Source organism: Bubalus kerabau, chromosome 4, assembly GCF_029407905.1.
Source record: "Bubalus kerabau isolate K-KA32 ecotype Philippines breed swamp buffalo chromosome 4, PCC_UOA_SB_1v2, whole genome shotgun sequence".
Classification (NCBI taxonomy): domain Eukaryota; kingdom Metazoa; phylum Chordata; class Mammalia; order Artiodactyla; family Bovidae; genus Bubalus; species Bubalus kerabau.
The window spans coordinates 139,795,913-139,822,426 of NC_073627.1; the positions used below are offsets into that span (position 1 = coordinate 139,795,913).

Sequence of the window (26,514 nt, forward strand, 5' to 3'; positions counted from 1 at the left end):
TAGTCTTTTGTAAATTTGATTCTCTACACCTATGGTCTTATATCCTTTCATCTTCCTTTGTGTAGCGTATCTATAGTTTTCTCTTGACTAGATTCACTCCAAGTCTATTCGATTGATCAGAATGCTCGTATTTCTTTGTGTACAGTGTCTATAGTTTTCTTTTTGCTTGACTAGATTCACTCCAGGTCTATTCATTTAAACAGAATGTTTCTACTTAAAACGGCTTGCTGCTGCTGCTGCTGCTAAGTCACATCAGTCGTGTCTGACTCTGTGCGACCCCATAGACGGCAGCCCACGAGGCTCCCCCGTCCCTGGGATTCTCCAGGCAAGAACACTGAAGTGGGTTGCCATTTCCGTCTCCAATGCATGAAAGTGAAAAGTGAAAGTGAAGTCGCTCAGTCCTGTCTGACTCTTAGCGACCCCATGGACTGCGGCCCACCGGGCTCCTCTGTCCATGGGATTTTCCAGGCAAGAGTGCTGGAGTGGGGTGCCATTGCCTTCTCTGATAAAATGGTTTAGAGAACATCAATTAAAATATATGGCCAGTGGAATTTTCCTGTTGTTCATATTCTAAGTAAACAAGATTTCCTATCTTCTAATAATATACCATTGAGAAGAATTCTAACAGTGTACCCAGACCATGAGTTACAACAACAATTTTTAAAATAGGAAGACTCTGACCTCCCTGGTGATGCAGTGACTAAGACTCTGTGCTCCCAATGCAGAAGGCTCAGGTCGATCCCTGTTCAGGGGAGTAGATCCCACGTGGCTCAACTAAAGTGTTCACATGCTGCAACAACAAAAAGATCATGCTGCAACCAAGACTGAAGATCCTACATACCGCAGCTAAGATCTTGTGCAGCCAAATAAGTAAAATAAATCTTAAAAAATAAGAAGACTAAAGCCAAGCAAGGCCTTTTTGGCAAATTACAGGAGAAACCAAAACACAATTCCCAGGGCCAGACTCTTTCTTGGCACTTGAAGTGTGAGCCAAGCCCAAAGTTAACAAGGACAGACTTTAACAGTCAGATGGTTTCTAAATAGAATTTGCTCTAGAAAGAACATCAGTGAGATTATTTCTCCTCCTAAGAGACTTTTTGCATATGTTCTATGAGTCGTTTTTGAGAAACAAACCCTGAGGCATCATTTTATGGAGGGAAGGGTTTGTTTAAATAAGAACATTATGCCACAGTAACATGACTAAGAAACCCTGTAAGAAAGGAAACCCTGAGCCAGCTGGGCCAGGTGATTGCTCCAAGTTACTTAGAGAAACTTGTTATTGTGAAAGAAGTGAGTTCAGGAATATTGCCTAAAGATGACGCAAAACAATCCTGAGATGAAGCCATACCTTGAGATGGAAGACTGTACAAGAAAGACTGCATCCATTACGTTGCATACAAGTTAACATTAAAGGTTTGTTGCCAAGCTATCATTCATGGGCTTTGCAAACCAGTATTTGCTTGGTTCAAAGAATAACTTTCAAAATATCTTTAACTTAGGGGCTTCCATGATGGTTCAATGCTAAGACTCTGCACTCCCAATTCAGGGGCCCCAGATTCGATCCCTGGTCAGGGAACTAGATCCCAATGCTACAACTCAGAGTTTGCATGCCACAACTAAAGATCCTTCAAGCCACAATGAAGATGGAAGATCCCGCATACCACAACTAAGACCTGGCACAGCCAAATAATTTAATACACAAATTTAAAAAATTAATTGAAATTACTAATGAAAAAAATCTAAATTTAAAATCTTATCATCCAAATGAACAATCCCTAAAAACTTGGTTGTCTTTTATTGTGATAATAACAACTCTGTGTTAAATGTAGGTTCTCTCAAGAGGATAAAAAGAGTTGACATTCAAAAACATGAATTCTGAGGCCAAGGACCAGTTGAAGACAGCAAATAATTGTCCAAATCCCATTGAACTCATGAAGAGAAAAGCAGTTAAGAATATCACCCATGTGTTTATCTAAAGGAAATGAAAACAGGATATCTAAAGATCTATGAGCCCCTGTGTTGACTGCAGCATTATACTCCATAGCCAAGGTGTGGAAATGACTGAAGTTTCCATTAAGAGATGACAAGATAAAGAACATGTGGTATATATTGACAATAGAATATTACTCAACCATGAGAAAGAAGGAAATCCTGCCATTTCTAGCTGCACAGATGGACCTTGAGGGCATTATGCTAAGTATTATGCTAAGTAAACTATGTCAGACACAGAAGGACAAGCACTATATGATCTCACTCATATGTGGAGCGTGAAGAAAAGAATGCATAGAAACAGAGTAGAATGGTGGTTGCCAGGAGCTGGGGGATGTGGGAGATGAGGAGATGTTGGTCAAAGGGTTCAAACTTCCAGCTGTAAGATGAGTAAGTTTTGGGACTTCCCAGGTAGTCCAGTGGTTTAGACTCCATGCTTCCACTGCATGGGACAGGTTCTATCTCTGGTCAGGGAACTAAGATCCTGCCTACTGCATGCTAGGCTATATGGCCAAAATTTTTTAAATTTCAGAGAATTCTTAAGGGCCAGAAAACTAAAAAGAAAAAAGATAAATAAGTGTAGGGGATCTAATATACAGTATAGTGACTACAATACTGTATTATATACTTGAAAATTGCTGAGAGTAAATCTTCAATGTTTTTACCACACACACACACACATTCATCACATGAAGTGATGGAGCTGCTACCTAATCCTATTGTGGGAATCATTTCACAATAATATGTACATCATATCATCACCTTGGACACCTTATATATACAATTGTATGTCAATTATATCTCAATAAGGCTGAAAAAAAAAAAAAGACTGTCTACCTGGGTCTGGTTCTACAGTTTCAACACTCTCAGTTCCTTGACAAGTTTCCTTTCAAATATTTCTGGAATAGTCCTCAGAATAATCTGACCATTTCCTTTTATTTCTTACTCTGATCTTTGCTGGGTGGTATCACAAATGTCTATAAGGCCTTGCAAACCTTTCCATGGATGTTTTCATATCTCCTTCTAGCACCATGATTTCTGCCAGGCACTCTGTCTTTTCCATTAGGACATACAAGAAAACAATGTCTCTCCCTCCACTTTATTTTCCCCCCAGGTTAATTGAGATATAATTAATATAATACTGGGTAGGTTTAAGCTATGTAACATGTTGATACTTACATATTACTATGTAATATATACTATGTTCAAGCTATGTAACATGTTGATACTTACATATTACTATGTAATATATACTATGTTCAAGCTATGTAACATGTTGATACTTACATATTACTATGTAATATATACTATGTTCAAGCTATGTAACATGTTGATACTTACATATTACTATGTAATATATACTATGTTCAAGCTATGTAACATGTTGATACTTACATATTACTATGTAATATATACTATGTTTAAGGTATGTAACATGTTGATACTTACATATTACAAAATGATTACCACCACAGCTGTAGCTAACACCTTCATAGCATCACATAATTAATTACCATACGCTTTTCTACCTAGTCTAGGTGAAAACATTTAAGATATACTTTCTCAGCAACTTTCTAGTATATAATACAGTATTGTTAACTACAGTATAGTCGTCATGCAGTACATTAGATCCTCAGAACTTAGATCCTCATTAGATCCGCAACTAGAACTTCTAGTTCCAAGTTTGTAACCTTTGACCAACATCTCCTCATTCTTGCCTTCCCCCAGCTCCTGGCCACCATCAGCCTATTCTGTTTGTATGAGTTAATAGATCAAGTATTTAGCTTTCTATGTGACTTATTTTACTTAGCATAATGCCCCCAAGGTCCTCAATGATATTGCAAATGTCAGGATTTCTTTCTTTCTCAGGGATGACTAGTATTCCATTGTATGTATATACCACATCTTCTTCATCCATTTATCCTTGCTTTCACATTTAGGTCATTCCCACATCTTGGCTATTGTGACTAATGCCACAATGAACATGCCTCCCTCACCTCTTTAAAAGTCCACTTGTTCAGTGGGTACCAAAGCAGTTACTTGTGTGCCATTGTCTTATAGAGATTCATAGTTTCCATCACTCAGAATAGAGGGGCTAGGCCAGTAGACTACCTCCCAGAACAGATACTCACTGTTGTCAGTGTCCTGTCCTCTGATTTCTAAGACAACCTTCACTACTTGGAGTTCTCCTCTCCTAATGACTTTTCTTCCAGAAGCTTCTCCCAAATCCTTATGCAACAGATTTCTGGTGGGTAAGTGCCACATTAGTGCCTCCCTTGTTCCCTGCCTCTTCTCCTGGAGGCCCTCCTGGAGGCCCTTTCCCCCTTCCTTTTCTCCCCTCCTCCACAGACTTCAAAGGGTAGCAGTCACAGTACAGAGCCGGGGTTGGTGAATTATGACCCTCAAACCAAATCCAGCCCACTGCCTGCAAAAATGGTTTTTAACATTTTAAAAATAATGGGGGAAAAATCGAGAGGAATATTTCATGACATAAGAAAATTACATGAAATTCAAATGCCATGTCTACAAATAAAGTTTTATTGGTACACAGCCACACTCATTTGTTGCATATTGTCTATGGCTGTTTTTCTGCTAAAACTGCAGAGTGGAGTGGTTGCAACAGAGACCATGTGGCCTGCAAAGTCTGAAATACATACATGGGCCTTTTACAATAAAAGTTCACTGATTCTTGGTTTTGACCATGGACCCTGGCACTAGTCTGCCTGGGTTTTGAATTTCGTTCTGCCACTACCTATGTGGGCAATACTATAACCAGGCCTGAGTTGCAATTTGCACGTTTGTAACGAGGGGATGACAGCAGTTCTCTTTACCTCCTTAGGATGTGTGGGGATTAAAGAAATTGAATTAGAATAGTACCAGACACAAGCCATACACGTTAATTACCATTGTTACATTATAGCTGATGACCATGGAAAACCTGTCTGGTATTAAATAAAAATTCTGGATCAAACGTTTGTTTCTTAACTGACCTCAAAGTAATAGAAAAATTTGCTGAATATGACAGTCACCTAAACAGTATAAGAATAGTGTCCTTGTTACAAAGGGGCTGCAGAATGAAACTTCACTCCTGTCCTGAATAAAGGTCAAATCTAGGCATTTAACATCCTGCTTTTCTACATTATCCAGGGAATCTCAGCAACCAAGTAGTTTTTCTTTTGTTTATTTTGTTTTGAAGAAGGTTGAATAAAATGTTTTTTTTCATTTTCTCTACATTTTCCATGAAAATGAATAATTTTATGTAGTTACAATCATAATATAGCATATGTAGTTGAATTATTTTTACTACAGCTTAACTTTTCCATTTTGCTTCTTAGTTTTCATCACCTTTTGTTTTACACAGAGTTTTATGGAGATAATTTTTCAATATATATATATATATATATATATCTTTTCAAGGTACATTTAAATAGGATTTCCATGGAGGTCCAGGGATTGGGAATCAGCCTGCCAATGCAGGGAATATGAACCTGTGCTGCCTAATGAGAGAACTTAGAGAACAGTGAGAACCTGAGCACTACAACAGAGTAGCCCCTGCTCTCCACAACTAGAGAAAGCCCGCATGCAGCAATGAAGACCCAGTACAATCAAAAACAGGCAAATAAATTTAAAAAACAAAAAGACCCCACTTAAAAAGATATATATAAATACAGTCTTTAAAAAAGTCAAGTAGTTTTCATTCCTTCTTCCCTATCAAACAACCCAGTTTTCATTAAATTAGCGACTTCAATGGCTCAGATGGTAAAGAATCCTCCTGCAGTGCTGGAGACCTGGGTTTGATCCCTGCGATGGGAAGATCCCCTGGAGGAGGGCATAGTGACCCACTCCAGTATTCGTGCCTGGGAAATCCCATGGACAGAGTAGCCTGGCAGGCTACAGTCCGTGGGGTCACAGAGAGCTGGACACAGCTGAGTGACTAAGCACAATGATTTCAACCATCTCATCCTCTGCTGCCTCCTTCCCCTTTTGCCTTCAATCTTTCCCAGCATCGGGGCCTTTTCCAATGAGTCGACTGTTCCCAGAGAATAAGATGGTTGGATAGCATCACTGACTCAATGGACGTGAAATTGGGCAAACTCCAGGAGATAGTGAGGGATGGGGAGACCTGGTGTGCTGGAGTCCATGGTGTCACAAAGAGTCGGACACGACTGAACAACAAATGACTTCAAATTGCTCAGATCATCAATTTCTCCTAAAGGATATGTGCAGCATAGAGTATTCTAGAAACAAAGCTAAAAGCTTGTTGTTATGAAAGTGTTCACCAAGCATCAATCTCACAGTGATGGGGCTGAAGATACGAACAGCTTTAGAGCCCTGACCATCATCTCCCCATTCATCAGAGAAACTGGACCTCCAAAGTCACAGAGCAGAGCCAAAGACAGACCCAGAGATGCTCACCAGCCAGGGTATTTGAGGACAGGGCATAGATAGTGATGGGAATCTTCAGGTCATATGAAAAATGTGTTTCTAGGGCTGTAGATATCCATTCCTTTGTCCAGTTTAGCTCATGGGTTTCAAATTACAATGTGTCACCCTGGCCTTGACATACACAGAACCACCCTGTCCTGAAGCATTTGCCCTAAGAAGACTGCAAAGTGGTGTTTGGAGTCAAATATATCCCTCCTCCCCTTTTTTTGTAGTTCTAGTAACTCCACTCTGGCTTCCTAGGTGATTCAGTGGTAAAGAATACGCCTGCCAATGCAGGAGACGAGGGTTCAATCCCTGAGTCAGGAAGATTCCCTGCAGAAGGAAATGGCAACCCACTCTAGTATTCTTGCCTGGGAAATCCCATGGACAGAGAAGCCTTGCCGGCTATAGTTCATGAGCTCTCAAGAGTAGGACATGACTTAGTGACTAAACAACAAGTAACTCCACTCATATGTAGGATCAAAGAATGAGCTTCCTCTACCTAGAAAAGAATTTTCTTTGACAGAACCCATAGCTTCTTTGAGGGACTCAATTAAGTCAGCCAAATTTAGGAAAATAAACCTCGTAATCAGTGGAGGAAGTAAAGCTCTTGCCAGCCGTCTTCACATCTCTCTATTCTCATCGGCATCGTTAACTAGCCTCCAAATTCATTTATCCTCATTTCTTTCTCGAAGGCACCTTCCAACAGAGCAAGCTAGTGTTTGTGAGTGCTTACTTGTGTTTGTATATGTGTGGGTTTTGGAGTCCGAATATCCCTGGTTGTGGAATATGCTTAATGTTTCCTCTGAAAAGATATCAGAGGAAAAAGAAAAGGGTATTTCTGGGAATCCTGCTGTTATTCCACTTACCCATCTAGTTGACTCTCTAATTTTCAGCCACATTTTAATAAAAGACTTTGAATAGCTCTGCTTTTATGATTTAAATGGACTTTCAAATTGGGATTTAACCATCTGATATAACAAAGTGGGTGGACTTCAGTCTTCAGAGGAAAAAGAATAAACATCCTGAAAACTGTAATTAAAATTTTCCATTTTCCTCTAACCCTCTTATTGCAATTATTGTCACACTTGAAATATCCAGTGTCCAAATTCAAACCTCAAGTTTTGCAAAAAGCCTTCAATTCGAGGTGGTGGGATAGGGGTGGAGGCAGGGTGGAGGATGTGGGGGGGGGTGGGGGGGTGGGGCTGAGGCAGCTGAAGTCATTTTGGTAGAAATCCAGTTATGTTGAATGAGGATTAACATTCTGATGTGTATTAAATTTAAAATAAACCTGTGGTTAGACAATGTCACTCATCCAATTTTCTCAAACACAGGTGACTGAAATAACTTTGTGCAAAATACTTAGGCTCCTAACGGTCCATGTGGAGAATTGCTGAGGAAGGTATGAAGTCAGACCTAAGGAAATATGAAAGGAAAACTTCAATCCAGAGCAACTGGGATATAAAAGGTGAAGATAGGTAGATATCACAGATGACTAAGAAAATGGCAACTCTATGTAGTAACTGTGTAATTGGCCTTCCCATTACAGACCCCTCCCCCAGGCTCTCTGCTTTTGTTCTTCTCAGAAGTATCCAGATAATAGTGTCTGGTGCAGGTTTCCTGACTTGTTTTACAGATGCTAAAACCCCCACCAAGTGGAAGAAATCAACGACTTGATGACCACGAGCACATAGCCCCCCAGACCTACTGGAGCCTAAAGATCTATATTGCTAACCCCTGTGACAGGATCCTGTTACCTCACCATCAACCAATCAGAGAATTATGCACGAGCTGATCACACAGTCTGGGATGCTCCTCCCTCACCTGGCTTTTAAAAATGCTTAGCTGAAACCAATGGGGAGTTTGAGTATTTTGGAAGTCCTGAACGTCTTGCTTGGCTCCCTGCAATAAATAATGCACTTTTTCACCACAACCAAGTGTTAGTAGATTGGCTTCACTGCATGTGGGCAAGCCAACCCAGTATCATCCATTCCCCTCTCCTTAGGGTTATACTTGCCTCATGTTGTGTTTCACACTAGGTGTCAAGATTCAGAATTTCTAAGGCCTGAAGCCTATATAGTGAAGCTGTTTATATATATATATATATATAAAACATAGATTTATCCATTCACCAAACTTTCCAAAAGGGCTTCGCAGTTGGCTCAGTGGGTAAAGAATCAACCTGCAATGCAGGAGATAAAGGACACTAGGGTTCATATCCCTGGGTCGGGAAGATCCCCTGCAGGAGGAAATGGCAACCCACTCCAGTATTCTTGCCTGGGGGATCCCATGGACAGAGGAGCCTGGTAGGCTCCAGTCCAGGGAGTCACAAATGAGTTGGACACCACTGAGCTACTAAGCACACAAACTTTCCAAAAACATATGGTAGTAAAAGTACACTGAGGAGTCCAGAAGCCTCAGTAAATTCCCTTGTGTCCACACTGCCCTTCAGTTGTTTCCATCTTCAGTCTATGTCAAGAACCTTTTTTCTATCTCAACCCCTACCATCCTGGACCCAACTGCCTTCATTTCTTGCCTGAACTACTGAAATAGTCTTCTGACCATCTGATCTTCCTTCATCTTCCTTGTGTCTTTACAGTCTATTCAACCCACAGCAGTCATGTTAGATCACGTCCTTGGTTGGTTCAAAATCCTCCAAACTTTTTTCACAGCCAATATATGAAGTTCTCACCATACCCTTTGTGGTCCTGCTTTATTGGCTCACACTGTGTCTCTCACAAATTTTCTCCCATTATCTGCCCCTTACTAACATCTCTTGCTACCCAGTAATACTTGCTGTTCCTCCGTGGTTTCAAAACCAGCCAAACATGCCTCTAGCTTTTACTTTTGCTGTTGTTGATTTCTGAAGGCTTTTCTCTGAAATCCTCACTTCCTGCAGATCTATAGTTCAATGTCACTTTATCAGAGATGCCTTAGCAGAACACTGGATATAGAACTGCAGCATCCCTACCTCCCTCATCCTGTCCTCCTTACTCTGGAGTTTTCTATACAGGTTTAGCCTCATTTGGCTTAAATTTGCCTTACCCACCTCTGTTAGACACTAAGCTCTATGAGGGTAGGAATTTTATTTTATTCACTGCTGTGCTCCAATTCTTTGAACAGTGCTTGACACCTACTAGGCAACCAATAAATATTTGTGAAAAGAAAAAAATTACCTAACCTGGGAAGTTAGGTTAATCATGATGTCATTAGCAGAGGAAAAGAAATCTGGGGGACAGCTGATGGAATCCCTTCTGGATGTTAAGTCTAAAGTGACTAGATTTCTTAGATTATTATTACACTTGATGAATAAATACGTAGAGTTACCCACCATTAACAAGACCTTTAAAAAAAATTCAGATCTGACTTTGTAAAAAGTTACCAAAGTTAAAATGCACCGTTTTCAGTGAAGTTTTGCTTTATTACGTGTTTATTTCATTTTCCTTTCACGTTCGAAATCGGCAAGAAAATCTTCATAGGCTGCGAGAACAAAGCAATTTCAAGAGGCTTTTTCTCAGATGGTGAACCCGAATCAGCTGGTCATTTACTCTATTTTACTTCTATGGGTGAGGTAGCAAGGAGCCCCACACCCACCTGGGACTCGGATCCAATCTTCATTCTTGAGGTCTCTCCAGATGGAAGTGAGTTCCAGGAGGAGAGTTTCAGAGGACGCCAACAGCTCAGGGCTGTTCAAATGTGCAGCCCCTGCGTTTGACTCTGTCTGAACAATGCAGCTAGTGAACAAGAAAGATTCGGATGTGCCTCGTCCGCTTCCCCGCAGGAACGCTCTTTGGGCTGCTGAAAAACGGAAGTCTTTGGGGCGGGCTTTCCCCTGGACCATGAATGTCTGAATTTCTTCAGCTGGGTCTGAGTCTCTTCAGCTGGGGAGGAGTCCAGGTGTTTCTCGGGGACATAAGATTTCCAAGTCAGAACTCGCTACATAATTCTCGCTAAGAGGCTCCCCTAAGAAACTACTTGATACTTCTGAGGAGCCCGGCTCCTTCGCATTAGTTCTTTATTTACCAGAAGACAAATGTTCCTGCTTTGAAGGCTATGAACCGTGGCCACAGGAGATCACGTTTACCTTGGAGTCCGGCTTCCGGCTCTCTTGGTGTCAGCGAAAGCTCTAGGGGGTGAACGCAGTAGTCAACTGCTCATTCATTCAACAAATATTTATCGAGCGTCGGTTGAGTGCCTGGCACTGCGAAAACCAGGACGGCTACAAACAACTTATTTTAGATACTATGCACTCATCCTAGTTCCCCCAGATGCTCCGGAGCGCGCGGTGAGAAAGGACTCCGCATCCACTCCCGCTTGCTCCGCCTGGGGGTGCCCGACCCCTCCAGCGCAGCCCTCTCGACACCCCGCCGTCAGGGATCCAGGCTCCAGGGTTTAGCCCGGTTGGGGACGGCGAGGGGAAAAAGCCAAACACTAAAAGGATTAAAAAAAAAAAAAAAAAAAGCCGTACCCAAGTCTGTGCTGGGAAACTGCTCCCGGGAAGTGTGCAAGGCGGAGCCGGCCTGGGCCCGGGAGAGCGCGGAGACCTTGGCTGGCCGGCGCCCGCGGATCGTGGCGCGGAGGCGGCCTTGGCGGGCGGAGGGCGCGGCCAGCGGGAGGGGCCGAGGCGGCGCCGGGAGGGGCGCGCACGGCGGCGTGGCCGCCGGGCGCAGCAGGTGACCGCGGCTCGCGGTGGGAGCCGGAGCGTATAGCTGGCGGCGCGGCGGGGAGACGGCGCGCGGGGCCGAGCGAAGTTTCCCGGAACATGGCGGAAGGGCCCGGGGCGCGCCGGTGTGCGGCGCGGTGGCGGTCGGAGCCCCGGGAGCTGTAGCCACCGCAGCCGCCGCCGCGGGGCGAGGTCGCCGCCATGGCCCGCTGGATCCCTACCAAGAGGCAGAAGTATGGGGTTGGTGAGTACTCGCCCCACCCCGTCCCCGCCGCCGCAAGTTCGGGGGAGCGGCCCTGCCGGGTGCAAAGTTGGGCGGCGGACGCACGGTCACTCGGTGCGCGCCTGCCCGGGACCGGGCTCCGGCTCCCGCTACCCGCCGGGGCGCCGCCAAGGCTCGGCTCGGGCCCCATTCTTTCTTGGAAGCGGTGCGAGCTGGAGCCAGCTCCGGGAGCCTCATGGTGGGAAGTCATTCAGAGTTTGGGGAGTCCGAGTGGCTAAAAGTGCAGTTGGTTTCCGGACTGGCCATCCCGCCCCCCGACTCCCAAGGCTGCAGCGCTTTGCAGAGTAGAAACGTGCAAAGCGAGGGAGCTCGCTCTGCTTCATTTGGGGCGCCCTGCCGCGGTGCTCACGCCCACTGTCCCCCCATCCACCGGCCCGCTTGTGCCCGTGTAGCTTCATTCAGTACTTTGTAACCGGCCGAGGCCCATGGAACGCGAAGTCGGCGGGCTGCCCCAGCGCTTCCTGCCTTTGCTCTTAGGTTCTCCCTGAAGCTCCAAGTGAAGAGTTTGTGGGGGGTTGTTGGGGCGGGGGGCTAGGGAGCCATCCTCTCCCAACTCCTCCCAGGCACTGGGATCCCCGTAGCAGTTGTGAACTGGTCAGGAGACTCAAGCTGTAGTGTGGAGGTGATGGAAGCGGCAGGAAGTGTGTGGTATGGGAGCGGGGGTGGCTGGCCCCGGGGGCTGCTGGTGCGAACTGTCGTCCTCTACCCGAGCGTGAGTGGAGAGGGTCTCCGACTGCCTTCTGAATCCCCATTCCGCCGTGCGATAAAACAAGGACATTTTACCAGGAACAGAGTGACAGGTCCTGTGCTGGGCACTTGGGCGTTCCTAACAGCGGTGCTGGAAGGGCCCGCAGGATGTGCAGGAGGTTGCTTTCGTGTTAGTTTTCGATCCGAAACGGTGGTTGAGCGGGGCTTTAACACAGGTGAAAACTCTTGCTCTTTCCACTTTTTATCGAGGAGTCAAGTTGCTTAGGTCTTGTGGAAAGACTTCTGCCGTTAGCGGGGCGATTAAAGTGGCTTTAGGCTTGGGTGCTATTCCCTAGTATAAACACAGTTGAGAATTTTATCACTTCCTTTCAGGGTCGTTCATTGGGCATATTTGTAAGTCTTCGGCTTCACTACCATCTCGCCCGCATTTTTCCACCCCCTCACTTTAGTGGTTACTAGGTCTCTGAACCTATTCTATGTTTTCTGACGGCTTTGTCAGTTTCAGAGAGATCTCTAGGGGCTTTTCAACTTGGAAGACTTGAGTCAGTTACAAAGAAACAAACCAACTCTTTGATATTTATTACTTTGAGATGGTGATCCTAGTGTATATATTTATATGTGTGTGTATACAATAATATGCACAAGAATCCTTGTTTTCCCTCTGCAAAAACTTTTTCCTTTAAATTTCTTTTAGAATCCTTGCACTCTTCTGTGACTGTAGTTCAGAAATAGGTAGCTGTTGTTTCTTCTGCTTCATAATTTGGTCATGAGCTTTCAGGTGCCAGTTAGTAAGTAGCCAATAATTCTGGAAGTCAGATGGAGCTAATTTCTTTGTGTTAATTGGGTACTAACTCCTAGATGAAAGTATATTTAGCAATGCCTACTCAATACTTTTGGAGAAGGCAATGGCACCCACTCCAGTACTTTTGCCTGGAAAATCCCATGGACGGAGGAGCCTGGTAGGCTGCCAGTCCATGGGGTCGCTAGAGTCGGACACGACTAAGTGACTTCACTTTCACTTTTCACTTTCATGCACTGGAGGAGGAAATGGCAACCCACCCCAGTGTTCTTGCCTGGAGACTCCCAGGGACGGGGGAGCCTGGTGGGCTGCCGTCTATGGGGTCGCATAGAGTCCGACACGACTGAAGCGACTTAGCAGCAGCAGCTTCTCACGAAAAAATATCAATTCTTATTTTGTTTAATAGGAGAAACTCTCTCCAAAAGTATTCTGACTTCGGCATAGTTAAGGCAAACATATCCTAAAAACATGGGTTTTATTTCCATAGTTATAGTAATAAGAGTGATATTTTCTCTTTTTAAGTTTTATCATCAGTCAAGAAAATTGAATTGCATTTCAAAGGTATAGGGAGCGGCAAAATTGTCCCAGAGTATCATTTAGAAAATTTATTTCACTAGACACAATGGATACTTTAAAAAAAAAACACATACACAAAATTTTTGTATTGGAGTATAGGTGATTAACAGTGTTTGTGATAGTTTTCAGGTGGACAGCAAAGGGACTCAACCATGTACGTACATGTATCCATTCTGCCCCAAACTCCCCTCCCATCCAGGCTGCCACATAACATTGACCAGAGTTCCCAACACAGTAGATTGTGATGAATCTGGGTTTGACAAAAGGGCCCACTGTTAGGACAGATGAGCTTATGGGATCAGTGTCCATTGTTTATTCCCAAGACACATGGTGATCATCCTAGTTCCTTGCTGGGAAGCCTTCCTTGGCCAGCCCGGTAAGGTCTAAACTGAGCCCAGTTTTCAAGGTTCTAAGATCCAGCTCAGTATGTTTTCATAAAGCACATCTCTCACCGCTTCTCTCATCAACCCTCTAACGCAGACGCTGCCCTTCGCTCTTGTGCCTTACAGGGAGAGTCCCTCCTCTGGGACTTTGCGCTCCTCTGCGTGTCCCCTGTTCCGAGTCCCCTTCCACCTCTGGATCCCATAATCTGGCCTTTCACCCAGGGTACGCTGCTTCCTCAACATTCCTACATTTTATTACTTAACGTTTGGTTCAGTGAATCAGAAGGTTATGGTATTGCATCCTTGGGACTAGAGGTATACGGGTAGAGAGCATGCATTCAGTAACTGCTTGTCCTTGGCGTTGGTGTGACATTCTAAGGCACCAACCTGATTTCTATAATTTAGTGCAGTTTTTTTTCCCCTATTAGGTTTTAACATCTTATTCACTCTAGTATGACTTTTACCTTGTTCTGTTAGATGAAGTGAGACCCTTAAGTTTGTTTTTATCTTTGCAAGTAAAAAAAAATGAGAGATGCTGCTGAGAAAGCAGGCATGGAATAGATGGACTTGCTTAAATGTGATTGGGAAAAATTGGCTGGTTGGATTAATGGCTGCCCCACAGCTATGGAAAATGCTTTTCTTTCTCCCTTTTTCTTCCTTGTTTTCTTTTTCTTCCTTTTTCTTTCATTTTTTTCTGTTTTAGGACATAAGGGTCAAACATTTTGACTTTGACGTTAAGCAAACCTTAGTGATACATGTCCAGGTTAGTCTTCTGATTATCGAAACATTGCTTCAGTCTGTTCAACGATAGACCCAAATTATGTTGATGACAGAGTCTTTGCAAAATCATTCATCATTGTTTGTTAGAATTTGTCCTATCTGTTTTTATAAGGTGATAAAAGGTGCTTTGGGGGAATATTTGCTTCACTGTTAACTTTGCAACAATTTCGTTGTGCTAGGCCTAGTTAATCTAAAAGCCTTTAACTTTGTAGATTCTGAAATGTTAGTGTAAAAACAAACTGGATTCTTGTAGTGATTTGTTAACGCACTTAGGTGTGCTGTGGGTCTTCAGTTCATCCTCACCGCGGGCATCGTGTTCTGTAGACTCTAGCTGGAGTGATGGAACTTGGTCTCAAAGAGTAATTAGTGAACTGCTTAAAATAGATAGTTCCCACCTGTTTGGTTGCATGAACACCTTTGGCCCCTTTCTTGGAACAAGAAAGTGGTCCCCTTTCTTGGAACAAGGTTTTTAATTGCATACAGTCAAGTATAAAAGATTGAAAACAAGCCACTTGTATTGAATACAGCTGTCAAGATAGTTTTCAAAATTTGTTATTGTAATATATGTGCTTTTAAAAAAATTTTAAGTTTTTATTGTGTATTTTACAATATTGCTTCTGTTTTATGCTTTATTTTTTTGGTGGTGAGACATGTGGGATCTTAGTTCCCCAACCAGGGATCAATCCTGCACCACTCTGCATTAGATGATGAAGTGCTGACCACTGGACCACTTGGGAGGTCACCTGTGCTTCTTTATTAACACATAATAACTACTTTATTTTGAAATAGTGATGAGTATATACAATTTTTCAAGATATCTGTAGTAACCATAATATGCTATTTAATCACCTGTGATTTCTTTTATTGAATTTGTTTTTGAAGTATAGCTGATTGGCAGTATTGTGTTAGTTTCAGGCGTACAGCAAAGTGATTGTTATATGTATATATAAATCTGTTCTTTTTCAGATTCTTTTCCATTATAAGTTATTACAAGATATTGAATGTATTTCCCTGTGCTGTATGGTAGGCTCTTGCTGGTTGTCTGTTTTGTATGTAAAACACCTGTGATTTCAGTTGAGGCCAGCATCTCTGGTACACTTGTGGGTTATTGCCTCTGGTCATCAATGCAGTGAACGCTGAGTGTCAGAGAACAGATGTGTAACTTTTTTTTACCCTTTTCAAGCCCATGGATCCTTGAATTTGAACACAGATTGAGTCCTTGGCTATGAAGATCACACAGCTAGTTAATTATAGAGCCTGTTAGTTACATGACCAAGCTAGATATTATACAGTTGTAGTGAACTGAAGAAGGCCTCACTCTAAGGCATTCATGTTCTAACAACATTGAGGCTGAGAATAAAAGGAATAGGAAATTAATGTTTATTATGGATTTACCTCGTGACAGGCACTGTTCTAAAGCCTTTGTTTCAGTGTGTCCCAGGTACCTATGGAGGTCTTGCAGACACTTTCAGATGGCCCATGAGATTAAAACTTCCTGGTAATAATAGTAAGATGTTATTGGCCTGTCTTCACTCTGTTCTGTCATGAGTACACAGTATAGTTTCCCAGAGGCTACATCGAATGTGATACTGCATCAGATTGAAGGCAGAGGCAGGTATGAGAGTCTAAAGGCCTTTTGTGAAGCCAGATATTAAAGAGATTTACAAATGTGCAAAACAGTGCCACTCTTCTAAGTGTTTTTGTTTGGAAAAGTGTGTGTGTGAGTCACTCAGTCATGTCCAACTCTTTGCAACCCCATGGACTGTAGCCCTCCAAGCTCCTCTGTCCGTGGAATTCTTCGGGCAAGAAGACTGGAGTGGGTTGCCATTTCCTCCTCTAGGGGATCTTCCCGACCCAGAAATCAAACCCGGTCTCCTGCATTGCAGGCAGATTCTCTACCGTCTGAGCCATGTTTGATCTAAAAAATACTTCGCTAGCTAGTTGGGTTTATTGTGACTTCTTAGTGGCTCAGTGGTAAAGAATTTGCCTGCCAATGTAGGAGACCCAGGTTTGAACCCTGTGTTGGGAAGATCCTCTGGAGAATGAAATGGCAACCCACTCCAGTGTTCTTGCCTGGAAAATCCCGTGGACAGAGGAGCCTGGTAGGCTACAGTTCATGGGGTCGCAAAGAGTCAGACACGACTGAGCGACTTCACTTTCATGTTCTTCACATTAGTTAATGAATAAGGGTTTTTTTAAATGTCTCAACTTGAATTTCTAATATACTGAATCGTGATAGATGTAACCCACATAAGCAAAAGCCTTTTAGAATCCTCAGTAACTTTTTCTTAAAAGATATTTTCTTTTTCCTTCATTATTACTTTTGGCCCTGCAGTGTGGCATGCAGGATCTTACTTCCCTGACGAGGGATCAAATCCATGGCCCCTGCGGTGGAAGTGTGGAGTCCTAACCACTGGACTGCCAGGGAAATCCCCTCTCAATAACTTGTAAGAGCATTATAGGGATTCTAAGACTAAAAACTTTGAATACTGCTGCTTTACACATTATTTCATTAAATCATTGAGATGATGCTGTCATTCTCATATTGTCTCCTTTTCCAGGTAAGAAAACTGAGGTTTATACAGGATAAATTATTTATCCATGTCCACATAATTTCACTCCTAGGCCAAAACTCTACTCCATGTGCATTTCCCAACAGTTTTTCATCCATCACCTTGATCTCTGCTGTGTCCTGTGTTGACCTGAAACAAATAGACTGCCAGTTAATTTTCCAGCAAAAAAATAGATTTATTCAGAATCAGCAATCCTTAGAGGGTGTGGGGTGGGGTGGGGGGAGGGGGCAGGTCTGCAAGCCACATGCAGATCCCTGCAACCAAGAGAGAGCCCTTTTATAGAAAAGGAACTTGGTAGGGCTGTAATAAACAGAGTCCATCAGAGGAATGAAGAGTTCGAAGTATATTGGCTGAGCTTTTGCCAGGTGAGAAGAGGAAGTCTATCTTCCCATTGGTCTCTGCTCTTGTAAGGGGTGAAGGCTCCCACTTCTGGCCTCATGACTCTGTTTTAATTGAGGTTTCTCTGTATGTATTCATTTTTACACCAGGTACCCTTGAGTACCTCATGCCTCTGCTTTACCTATTTGCCGTCTCTGTTTTTTTTGTTGTTGTTGTTGTTCGTAAATATTAGAGCTTAATTTATTTTTTTTAAAGATTAAAAATACGAATAAAAGTTTTGATACTTTATTCTTGAGTCCCAAAGGACTATCTTGTACTCAACTTTTGCAGACTATTACTTTTGAATGAACCATCTCTTTCTTCCCCATTGAATTCTTTTTAATTTAATTTTTATCTTATATTGGAGTACAGTTGATTTCCAATATTGTGTTAGTTTCAGGTATACAAGCAAGGTGATGTAGTCATACATATACATAAATCCATTCTTTTTCAGATTGTTTTCCCATATAGGTTTTTACAGAATATTGAGTAGAATCCCTGTGCTATACAGTAGGTCCTTGTTGATCATCTATTTTATTAATATATATTTGTTTGATCGGTAAGTTGCATCCGACTTTTTTGTGACTCCATGGACTGTAGCCAGGTTCCTCTGTCCATGGGATTCTCCAGGCAAGAATACTGGAGTGTGTTGCCATTTCCTTCTCCAGGGGATCTTCCTGATCTAGGGATCAAACCCTTGTCTCCTACAGCTCCTGGCATTGCAGGACCATTGCAGGCTTATTCTTTACTGCTGAGCCACCAGGGAAGCCCATTTTGTATATAGTGGTGTGTATATGTTAATCCCAAACTCCTAATATGTCCCTTCCCCCTAATTTTCCTCTTTGATAATCATGAGTTTGTTTTCTGTCAGTCTGTTTGTTTTGAAAATAATTTCATTTCTATCATTTTTTCAGATTCCACATGTAAGTTATTTCTTACTTAATCTTTTCTTCATGTTGCCTACTTTTTTGGTTTTTACTTAAAACAGTGACTGAAAAAGCCGTACATTCCTACCATTAAATGAGAACCAGCATCACTTGCTTTAGAAAGAGGCAACCTTAAAATTAAAGGCAACGACGATAAAACAGCAGCGTACTGGATTCTGGCTCCATGCTGTTGCCTGTCAGATCATTTTCTCTGTTAAAGAGGAAGGAGGCTGGTGCCCCACTGAAGCTTTCTCTGCCATCATCCATCTACTGTGAATTCTCATTATTTGTGGTAGTTAGTGTGATATAAAGTCACTGAGAACACGGACTTAGCGCATATTGAGCCATTGTTCCTAGGGGAAATACCAGGTTAGGTTCCTGTGAGCCTCTGGTCACATGTTTATCAACTGAGCTGATCCCTGTCCTTATGCATGTATGTTTCTGTTTAAGGCTTAAAGACCTTATTTAGTGTACATCACTGATGGACTAACATTGAACTCGTGGCCACAACACCTTATATAAACTCAAGCCTGAAGGAAGTGTATCTAATACAGGCATAATGTTTTTCTCCAGAAGGCAAGTCGCAGCCTTTTTTGGACTTGGGAACATGAAACAGCACTTCAGCAGTATGCTTGGGGACCATTTAAATAGCAAAATCATTAACAAAAAGCAGAAAATAAGAAAGACACAGCACTGAAGTTAAGACTGTAAGAAGGACTCTGGTTTACAGTATGAGAACTGAAACAAAAAAGCGGAGTGTCACCTTGCCTGACCTTACATGGGAACTTGTGTGTCATACTTTGCTTCTCTGCATAAGACTGAGAAGGACCTCAAAAGCACTAGGAACGTTGATTTTGGTGGTTCCGAGTGAGTTTTAGTGGGGGAATTCACAAATACCATAGAATCTGTGAATAGTGAGGATCAGTTGTAGTTAGTTGGATAAAGGAGACTTAAAAATGGAATGGTGGCTTGGAAGCGCACACTCGCAACCCCAGAGTTGCAAAGGAGCCAGTGGCAGAGCCAGGCCCAGCCAGGCGCCACCTCTCTAGACAGAAAAGTCAGAAAGCTGGTGAGGGTGGGACTTCCCTGTCATTTGAGCAGTTAAGACTTTGCAGTTCCAGTGCAGGTTATGCAGGTTTGAGCCCTGGTCCGGGAACTAAGATCCCACATGCAGTTTGGCCAAAATATTGTTTTAAAAATGGAATCACATTCCTGTATTGTTTGTCTGTTGGAATAATCCCTCCTTTGAGTTTTCTGCGAACCCTAGCTAAGGGCACCGCTGGCTTTGCCCACCTTGCTCGCTGTCCCTCTCAGTGGCTCTCCTGTTCCCTAACTGTCCTATTTGTGTTTACTGTCTGTCTCCCGTCCTGGAATGTAGAGTTACAAGAACAAGAACTTGTATCTTTTTCATCAAGTGTTCCCCTACCCCTCTGTGGCTCCTGGCGTGTGACCAGCACTCAGTAAATAAATGAGGAAGGAATAAATGAAGGCCCTTATCTACCTAAATTTGTCTCCTGTGCTGGAGAGGGTATTTCCCCCCACATAATGAAATATTTTGCCCTTCATGCACTTCCTGTGAGATAAACAGTCAAAAGCAGTAAGAAAGGGAACATTTAAAGAAGAGATGAATAGAATGAATAACTGTTTTAGCAAAGGGTCTTGTGAACATCGTGGGATTGGAAAGGAATTGAAATCCTCAGGGAACCATGGAAATTTGCTGCTACTGCTTCGCGCCGCCCCCCCCCCCCCCCCCCGCATTATTTGTGGAGGCTTCCTGGAGGAAGATATGTTGTAGGATTGGTTTAATGGAAAGAAAAGGCTTGATCACAGTGGTGAAGAGCGTTTAGGAGGTTCTGACTCAGTGGGTGCATGCCGTGTTGAGCACAAGTTGGATAGGAATGAAGGTGCAGTCTAATGGAAGGAACAAGGCCTTCAGATTCATCCGTTACTTCCCATTACCCTGAAGGATAAAGCACATCTACACTATACGCAGGGTAATTAAACAAGATGTGATCACAAGTAACGTGGAGAAGAAAAGTAATTTAGAGTACTGGTAAGGGGCTTTGAAGCAAAGGTGGTAGTTACTCAAAATTCTGTTTGTCCAAATTTACTGAAGGCTTTTTATAGCGGTCCATTTCTGCCATCATGTTTGCTGAAACCTAATCTGTGCTTACTTCTCATCTCAATTTTCTGAGACAAACCAGTGGGGTTTGAGAATTAGTCAGATCTCACCGCAATGATTTTTTTCCTTTAGTTCAATCGCTTAGTAGTGTCTGACTCTTTGAGACCCTATGCACGGCAGCATGCCAGGCTTCCCTGTCCTTTACCAACTCCTGGACCTTGCACAAACTCATGTCCATCCAGTCAGTGATGCCATCCAACCATCTCATTCTCTGTCATCCCCTTCTCCTCCTGCCTTCAACCTTTCCAGCATCAGGGTCTTTTCCAAGGAGTCAATTCTTCACATTAAGTGGCCAGAGGATTGGAGTTTCAGCATCAGCCCTTCTAATGAATATTCAGGACTGATATCCTTTAGGATGGACTGGTTGGATCTTCTTGTAATCCAAGGGACTCTCAAGAGTTTTCTCCAACAACACAGTTCAAAAGCATCAATTCTTCAGTGCTCAGCTTTCTTTATGGTCTTGCTCTCACATCCATACATGACTACTGGAAAAACCATAGCTTTGACTAGACAGACCTTTGTTGGGAAAGTAATGTATGTCTCTGCTTTTTAAATATGCTGTCTAGGTCGGTCATAGCTTTTTTTCCAAGGAGCAAACATCTTTTAATTTCATGGCTGCAGTCACCATCTGCAGTGATTTTGGAGCCCAAAAAATACAGTTTGTCACTGTTTCCATTGTTTCCCCACCTATTGGCCATGAAATGATAGGACTGGATGCCATGATCTTGGTTTTCTGAATGTAGAGTTTTAAGCCACCTTTTTCACTCTCCTCAAGAGGTTCTTTAGTTCTTCAGTTTGTGCTGTAAGGGTGGTATCATCCATGTATCTGAGGTTATTGATATTTCTCCCAGCAATCTTGATTCTAGCTTGTGCTTCACCCAGCCCAGCATTTCGCATGATGTACTCTGCATATAAATTAAATAAGCAGGGTGACATTATACAGCCTTGACGTACTCCTTTCCCCATTTGGAACCTGTCTGTTGCTCTATGTCTGGTTCTAACTGTTGCTTCTTGACCTGCATATATCTTTCTCAGGAGGGAGGTCAAGTGGTCTGGTATTCCAGTCTCTTGAAGAATTTTCCACAGTTTGTTGTGATCCACATAGTAAAGGCTTTGGCAAAGTCAGTAAAGCAGAAGTAGATGTTTTTCTGGAACTCTTGCTTTTTCTATGATCCAGTGATTTGTTGGCAATTTGATCTCTGGTTCCTCTGCCTTTTCTAAAACCAGCTTGAACATCTGGAAGTTCACGGTTCATGTACTATTGAAGCCTGGCTTGGAGAATTTTGAGCATTACTTTGCTAGTGTGTGTGAGATGAGTGCAATTGTGCGATGGTTTGAACATGCTTTGGCATTGCCTTTCTTTGGGATTTTTTTTTCCATAAAGGAAACATTTTCCAGCTTCTAGTTATTTCCCAGCAATACCTATTGTAATAACACAATAACTTTACACATGTAAAATATTTTAGTACTCTCAAAAGAATAAGAAGAGGAATATGGGTCAAAATCTCTTATAAGTCATTTCAGTTCTTTGAAATGAGTTGTAATAGAATTATAGAGTGTTGGTCTATTCTGTATGTAATAGAATTTGACCCTAATCTCTGACCCAAGAACTTGACTACGGTCATGCAGTTTCTTTTTCACTAAATATTCCAAAGGAGGAAAAAATAGTTTCTCCCTCATCAAGTAGGTGAGTCACCCATGAAATGTCTGCTATGTGTGAACATTAAAGTCTATTATAAATCCTTCAGGAGTCCTTTGACCTTGGTTGATAAGTAGCTTCCAGCAAACAGCAGGAATAATGGAGTTTTATTTTTAAGCTTAAAAAAGTGCTTTTGAGACAGAGATTTGGGTGAGGAAAAGCAGAGGGTGCTTGTGTTAATTTAATTTTTCCAAGTGATGTCCAGGCTATGTCCTCTCGGAGCCTGGGCCGGCCGTCAGCTCACTCAGACGATTGTCTGAATTGCTGGCAGCTGGTTCCCAAGCCAGAGACAAAAGTGATCTTTGTCTTTTCACAAACCTCTGTGTCATCGCAAAGCTGCAGTTGTTCAAACAGATCCACTTTTTTGGATTGTGCCATCTTCCCTTACACGTTTATTCCCTATGTGACAGTCCAGGTCAGGTGAAGTAGTTGGACCCCCAAGATGCCCTCTGAGAATCTTGGTCATTTACTGTTTATCTTTTAGTACAACTTGATATTGTATAACACAGGCAACTATACTCAGTATCTTGTAACAGCCAGTAATAGTTTTTCAGTCAGTAAATCACGTCTGACTCTTCGACCCATGGCCTGCAGCATGCCAGGCTCCTCTGTCTTCCACTATCTCACAGCCTGATGTCTGTGAGACACAAAATGATGTGCATCGAGAGCAGTGTTATCCAACCATCTTGTCTTCTGTTGCCCGCTTTTCCTATTCCCTTCAGTCTTTCCCAACATCAGCGTCTTTTCCAGTGTGGCGGCTCTTCACATCAGGTGGCCATAGTATTGGAGCTTCAGCATCAATCCTTCCAATGAATATTCAGGGTTGATTTCCTTTAGGATTGACGGGCTTGATCTCTTTGCAGTCCAGGGGACTCTCAAGAATCAGTGGAAGAGAATGTAAAAATATATATGTGTATAACTGGATCCCTTTACACCTGAAACTAACAACATTGTAAATCAACTATTATTTCAATAAAAATTAAAAATAAACTCAAGGAAAGGAAATTGCAGCAGAGGTTATTCCCTCTTGCAAATAGCTCTTTGCTGACTCAAAGTGAATGCATCCCTCTGACTGGCTTGTTACCTGTGTACCTGGGGCAGGATACTCTGTACTTCCTGTGAGCCTGGAACCAGAGGACTCTGACTCCCCAGCCTTCCTGTCAGAAACCAGTTATTAGAGTAAGTCATAAGTCTCAGTCATAGAAATCTAACTGCTTTGTGCTTTTGTGTATAGGATCATAAACTATTCGGGGCTAAATTCTGTATGTATCACCTCTTGGCTAACACCTCATTTTATTGGAAAAATATGCCCCAGAGGCATGAAATGACTTACCCAAATCCCAAAGCCAGTAGCAGATGTCTTGCTTGTCTTAACTTGTCTTCTAGCTGCTTCCTTTTTCTTCATAACTCTGGAGGAAGCAGGTTCCTTTTTATCATGTATACTTAAGGGGTCTGAAAGAGTAAGTTCTCTCCACACAGGAAGAAGGCTGTGTAATCCCTGGGTTTTTTCTAGGTGGAGGTTTTGTTGTAAATAAGATCCAGCTATTAAATCACCCACCCCCCACTTTTTTTTATTGAGATATAATTGACATGTAATTCAGTTTCAGGGGTAGAATATAATGATTAGATATTTGTCTGTGTGTGTGCTCAGTCGTGTCTTTTTGCGACCCCATGGACTATAATCCATCAGGCTCCTCAGTCCATGGAATTTTCTAGGCAAGAATACTGGAGTAGGGATCTTACTCCACTTTCTTACTCCAGGGGATCTTCCCGACCCAGGGATTGAACTTGCATCTCCTGCATTAGCAGGCAGATTCTTTACCACTAGCGCCACCTGGGAAGCCCTTTATATTCATATGTATTGTGAAATGAGCACTACAGTAAATCTGGTTAGCATCAGTCACCCCACAGAGTTACAAGTTTATTTCTTTTATTTAGTATTTTATTTGGCTGCATTGGGTCTTAGTTGTGGCATTCAGGATCTTTCGTTGTGGCACCCAGGCTCTCCAGCTGTGGCATGTGGGTTTAGTTGCCCCACGGTATGTAGGATCTTACCTGCCCAACCAGGGATCGAACCCGTATGTCATACATTGCAAGGTAGATTCTTAACCACTGGACCACTAAGGAAGTCCCTGTTTCTTTCTGATGAGAACTTTAAAAATATACTCTCTCAGCATCTTTCAAATATACAATCCAGTATTATTAACTGTAGTCACCATGCTGTACATCATATCCCCAGGACTTATTTATCTTATAACTGGAGGTGTGTACCTTTGACCACCTTCACCAGTCTCCCCAACCCTGGCCAACCCCCACCTCTGGCAGTCACCAGTCTGTTCTCTGTATTTATATTGTTTTTAGATTCCATTCAAAAACAATATTATATAGAGGGTATTTGTCTTTCTCTCTCTGACTTATTTCACTTGAGCGTAATGCCCTCAAGGTCCATTCATGTCATTGCAAATAACAGGATTTCCTTGTTTTTTTTTTTTAATGGCTATTCCATCTTTTTCTGTTAGTGTTTTTGTTTCCTTCAGGCAGATGCCCAGAAGTGGGATTGCTTGATCATCAGTTCAGTCGCTCAGTTGTGTCCAACTCTTTGCTATCCCATGGACTGCAGCACACCAGGCTTCCCTGTCCATCACCAACTCCTGGAGTCTACTCAGACCCGTGTCCATCATGTCGGTGATGCCATCCAACCATCTCATCCTCTGTCGTCCCCTTCTTCTCCTGCCTTCAGTCTTTCCCAGCATCAGGGTCTTTGCCAATGAATCTGTTCTTTGCATCAGGTGGCCAAAGTGTTGGAATTTCAGCTTCAGCATCAGGCCTTCCAAAGGATATTCAGGACTGATTTCCTTTAGAATTGACTGGTTGGATCTCCTTGCAGTCTAAGGGACTCTCAAGAGTCTTCTCCAAGAGCACAGTTCAGATGCATCAATTCTTTGTGCTTGATCATATGATAGTCCTATTTTTGATTTTTTGAGGAATGTCTGTAGTTGTTTTCCTTGGTGGCTGTACCAGATTACATTCCCACCCACAGCGCACAAAGGTTCGGTTTTCTCCAGAAAGTGTTTCCTCACTAACGCTTATCTCTTGTCTTGATAGGAGCCATTCTGACAGGTGTGCGATTATCTCTCATTTGTGGTTTTGGTTTGCATTTCCCTGATGACAGCTGATGTTGAACATCTTCTCATGTACCTTTTGGCCATCTGTATGTCTTAGGGAAAGTGTCTATTCAGATTGTCTGCCCAATTTCAATCTTACTGTTTGGTTCTCTTGCCTTTGATACTGAGTTGTATCAGTCCTTTACCTGGTTTGCCTATTAACCCCCGATCAGGTATATGATTTGCGAATATTTCCTTCCTTTCGGTTGGTTGTCTTTTTCATTTTGTTGATGGTTTCTTTTGCCGACCACCTTCCCCTTTTGAAGAGTTCCGAGAAGGAAGTGTGTTCCGAGGTTTGAGCCTGCAAAGTGAAAGTCACGCTGTGGCTTCCATAGTGGTCACAATGTCTCAGGTTGGCAACAGGTCCCGTGTCTTTGGTTCTCGTCACCATGGTGTTGACGTGATGTCAGTCACAAAATTCAAAAGTAGCATGACATTCTCATGACATTACAGCTGTGTTTGAGAACAAGTGTTCATGCAGTTTACAAGGTGCTGATGGGGAGAGGGAGGGTCCTGTGTGGATCACAAGTGAAGTGTTGGTTGCTCAGTTGTGTCCGACTCTTTGGGACTTCATGGACTGTAGCCTGTCAGGCTCCTCTGTCCGTGGATTCTCCAGGCAAGCATACTGGAGTGGGTTGCCATGTCCTGGTCCAGGGATCCAACCTGGGTCTCCTGCACTGCAGGTTCCTTACTCTCTGAGCCACCAGGGGAAGCCTGTGTTGATCATAAGGGATTATGATCATAGTGCTGACTGGAAGTGAAGACACATCGCCATAGCTTTTCAGACGAGTAAAGCTTGCTTGGCCTGACTGCCCTGGGCTTTGAGCTTCCTTCAGAACAGTCACAGATGGCAGGCGCCCTTGCTGTTCGCTGTTGAGCAGAGGAGGCCGCCCCTCAGGGAGTGACAGCACTTTGCTAAGTGTCTGTCTCTCAGGTCCTGAGGCACAGTGTCTGTGGATTACATGGTAATATATTTTTTCTTAATC

The 26,514-nt window shown here is 42.9% G+C and overlaps 1 protein-coding gene and 2 long non-coding RNA genes across 7 annotated transcripts in view; 2 read left to right on the forward strand and 1 right to left on the reverse strand.

Annotated features, from left to right (window-relative positions):
• Positions 1-6,010: 6,010 nt before the first annotated feature.
• LOC129650377 (uncharacterized) lies at positions 6,011-8,188 on the forward strand. Of its 2 annotated transcripts, none has more exons than XR_008713741.1 (3): positions 6,011-7,138; positions 7,749-7,882; positions 8,051-8,188. It is a non-coding gene; the product is annotated as an uncharacterized LOC129650377 (long non-coding RNA). The 2 variants fall into 2 exon arrangements; XR_008713740.1 differs by having other exon boundaries at positions 7,749-7,892; positions 8,051-8,181.
• On the reverse strand, positions 7,607-10,870 carry LOC129650376 (uncharacterized). The gene is made up of 3 exons (XR_008713739.1): positions 10,009-10,870; positions 8,239-8,316; positions 7,607-7,830 (listed from the first exon to the last, which is right to left on the reverse strand). It is a non-coding gene; the product is annotated as an uncharacterized LOC129650376 (long non-coding RNA).
• A 260-nt stretch (positions 10,871-11,130) lies between these two features.
• The window catches only part of DOCK5 (dedicator of cytokinesis 5), a 278,035-nt gene continuing 262,651 nt past the window's right edge, over positions 11,131-26,514 (forward strand). For 2 of the 4 annotated variants that reach the window (XM_055578761.1, XM_055578762.1), the window contains exon 1: positions 11,131-11,321. In XM_055578761.1, coding sequence (XP_055434736.1) covers positions 11,279-11,321 — 43 coding nt within the window. In that variant the 5' untranslated portion in view covers positions 11,131-11,278. The remainder of the gene's footprint in view (positions 11,322-26,514) is intronic. The other 2 variants (XM_055578763.1, XM_055578764.1) reach the window with 1 other exon arrangement.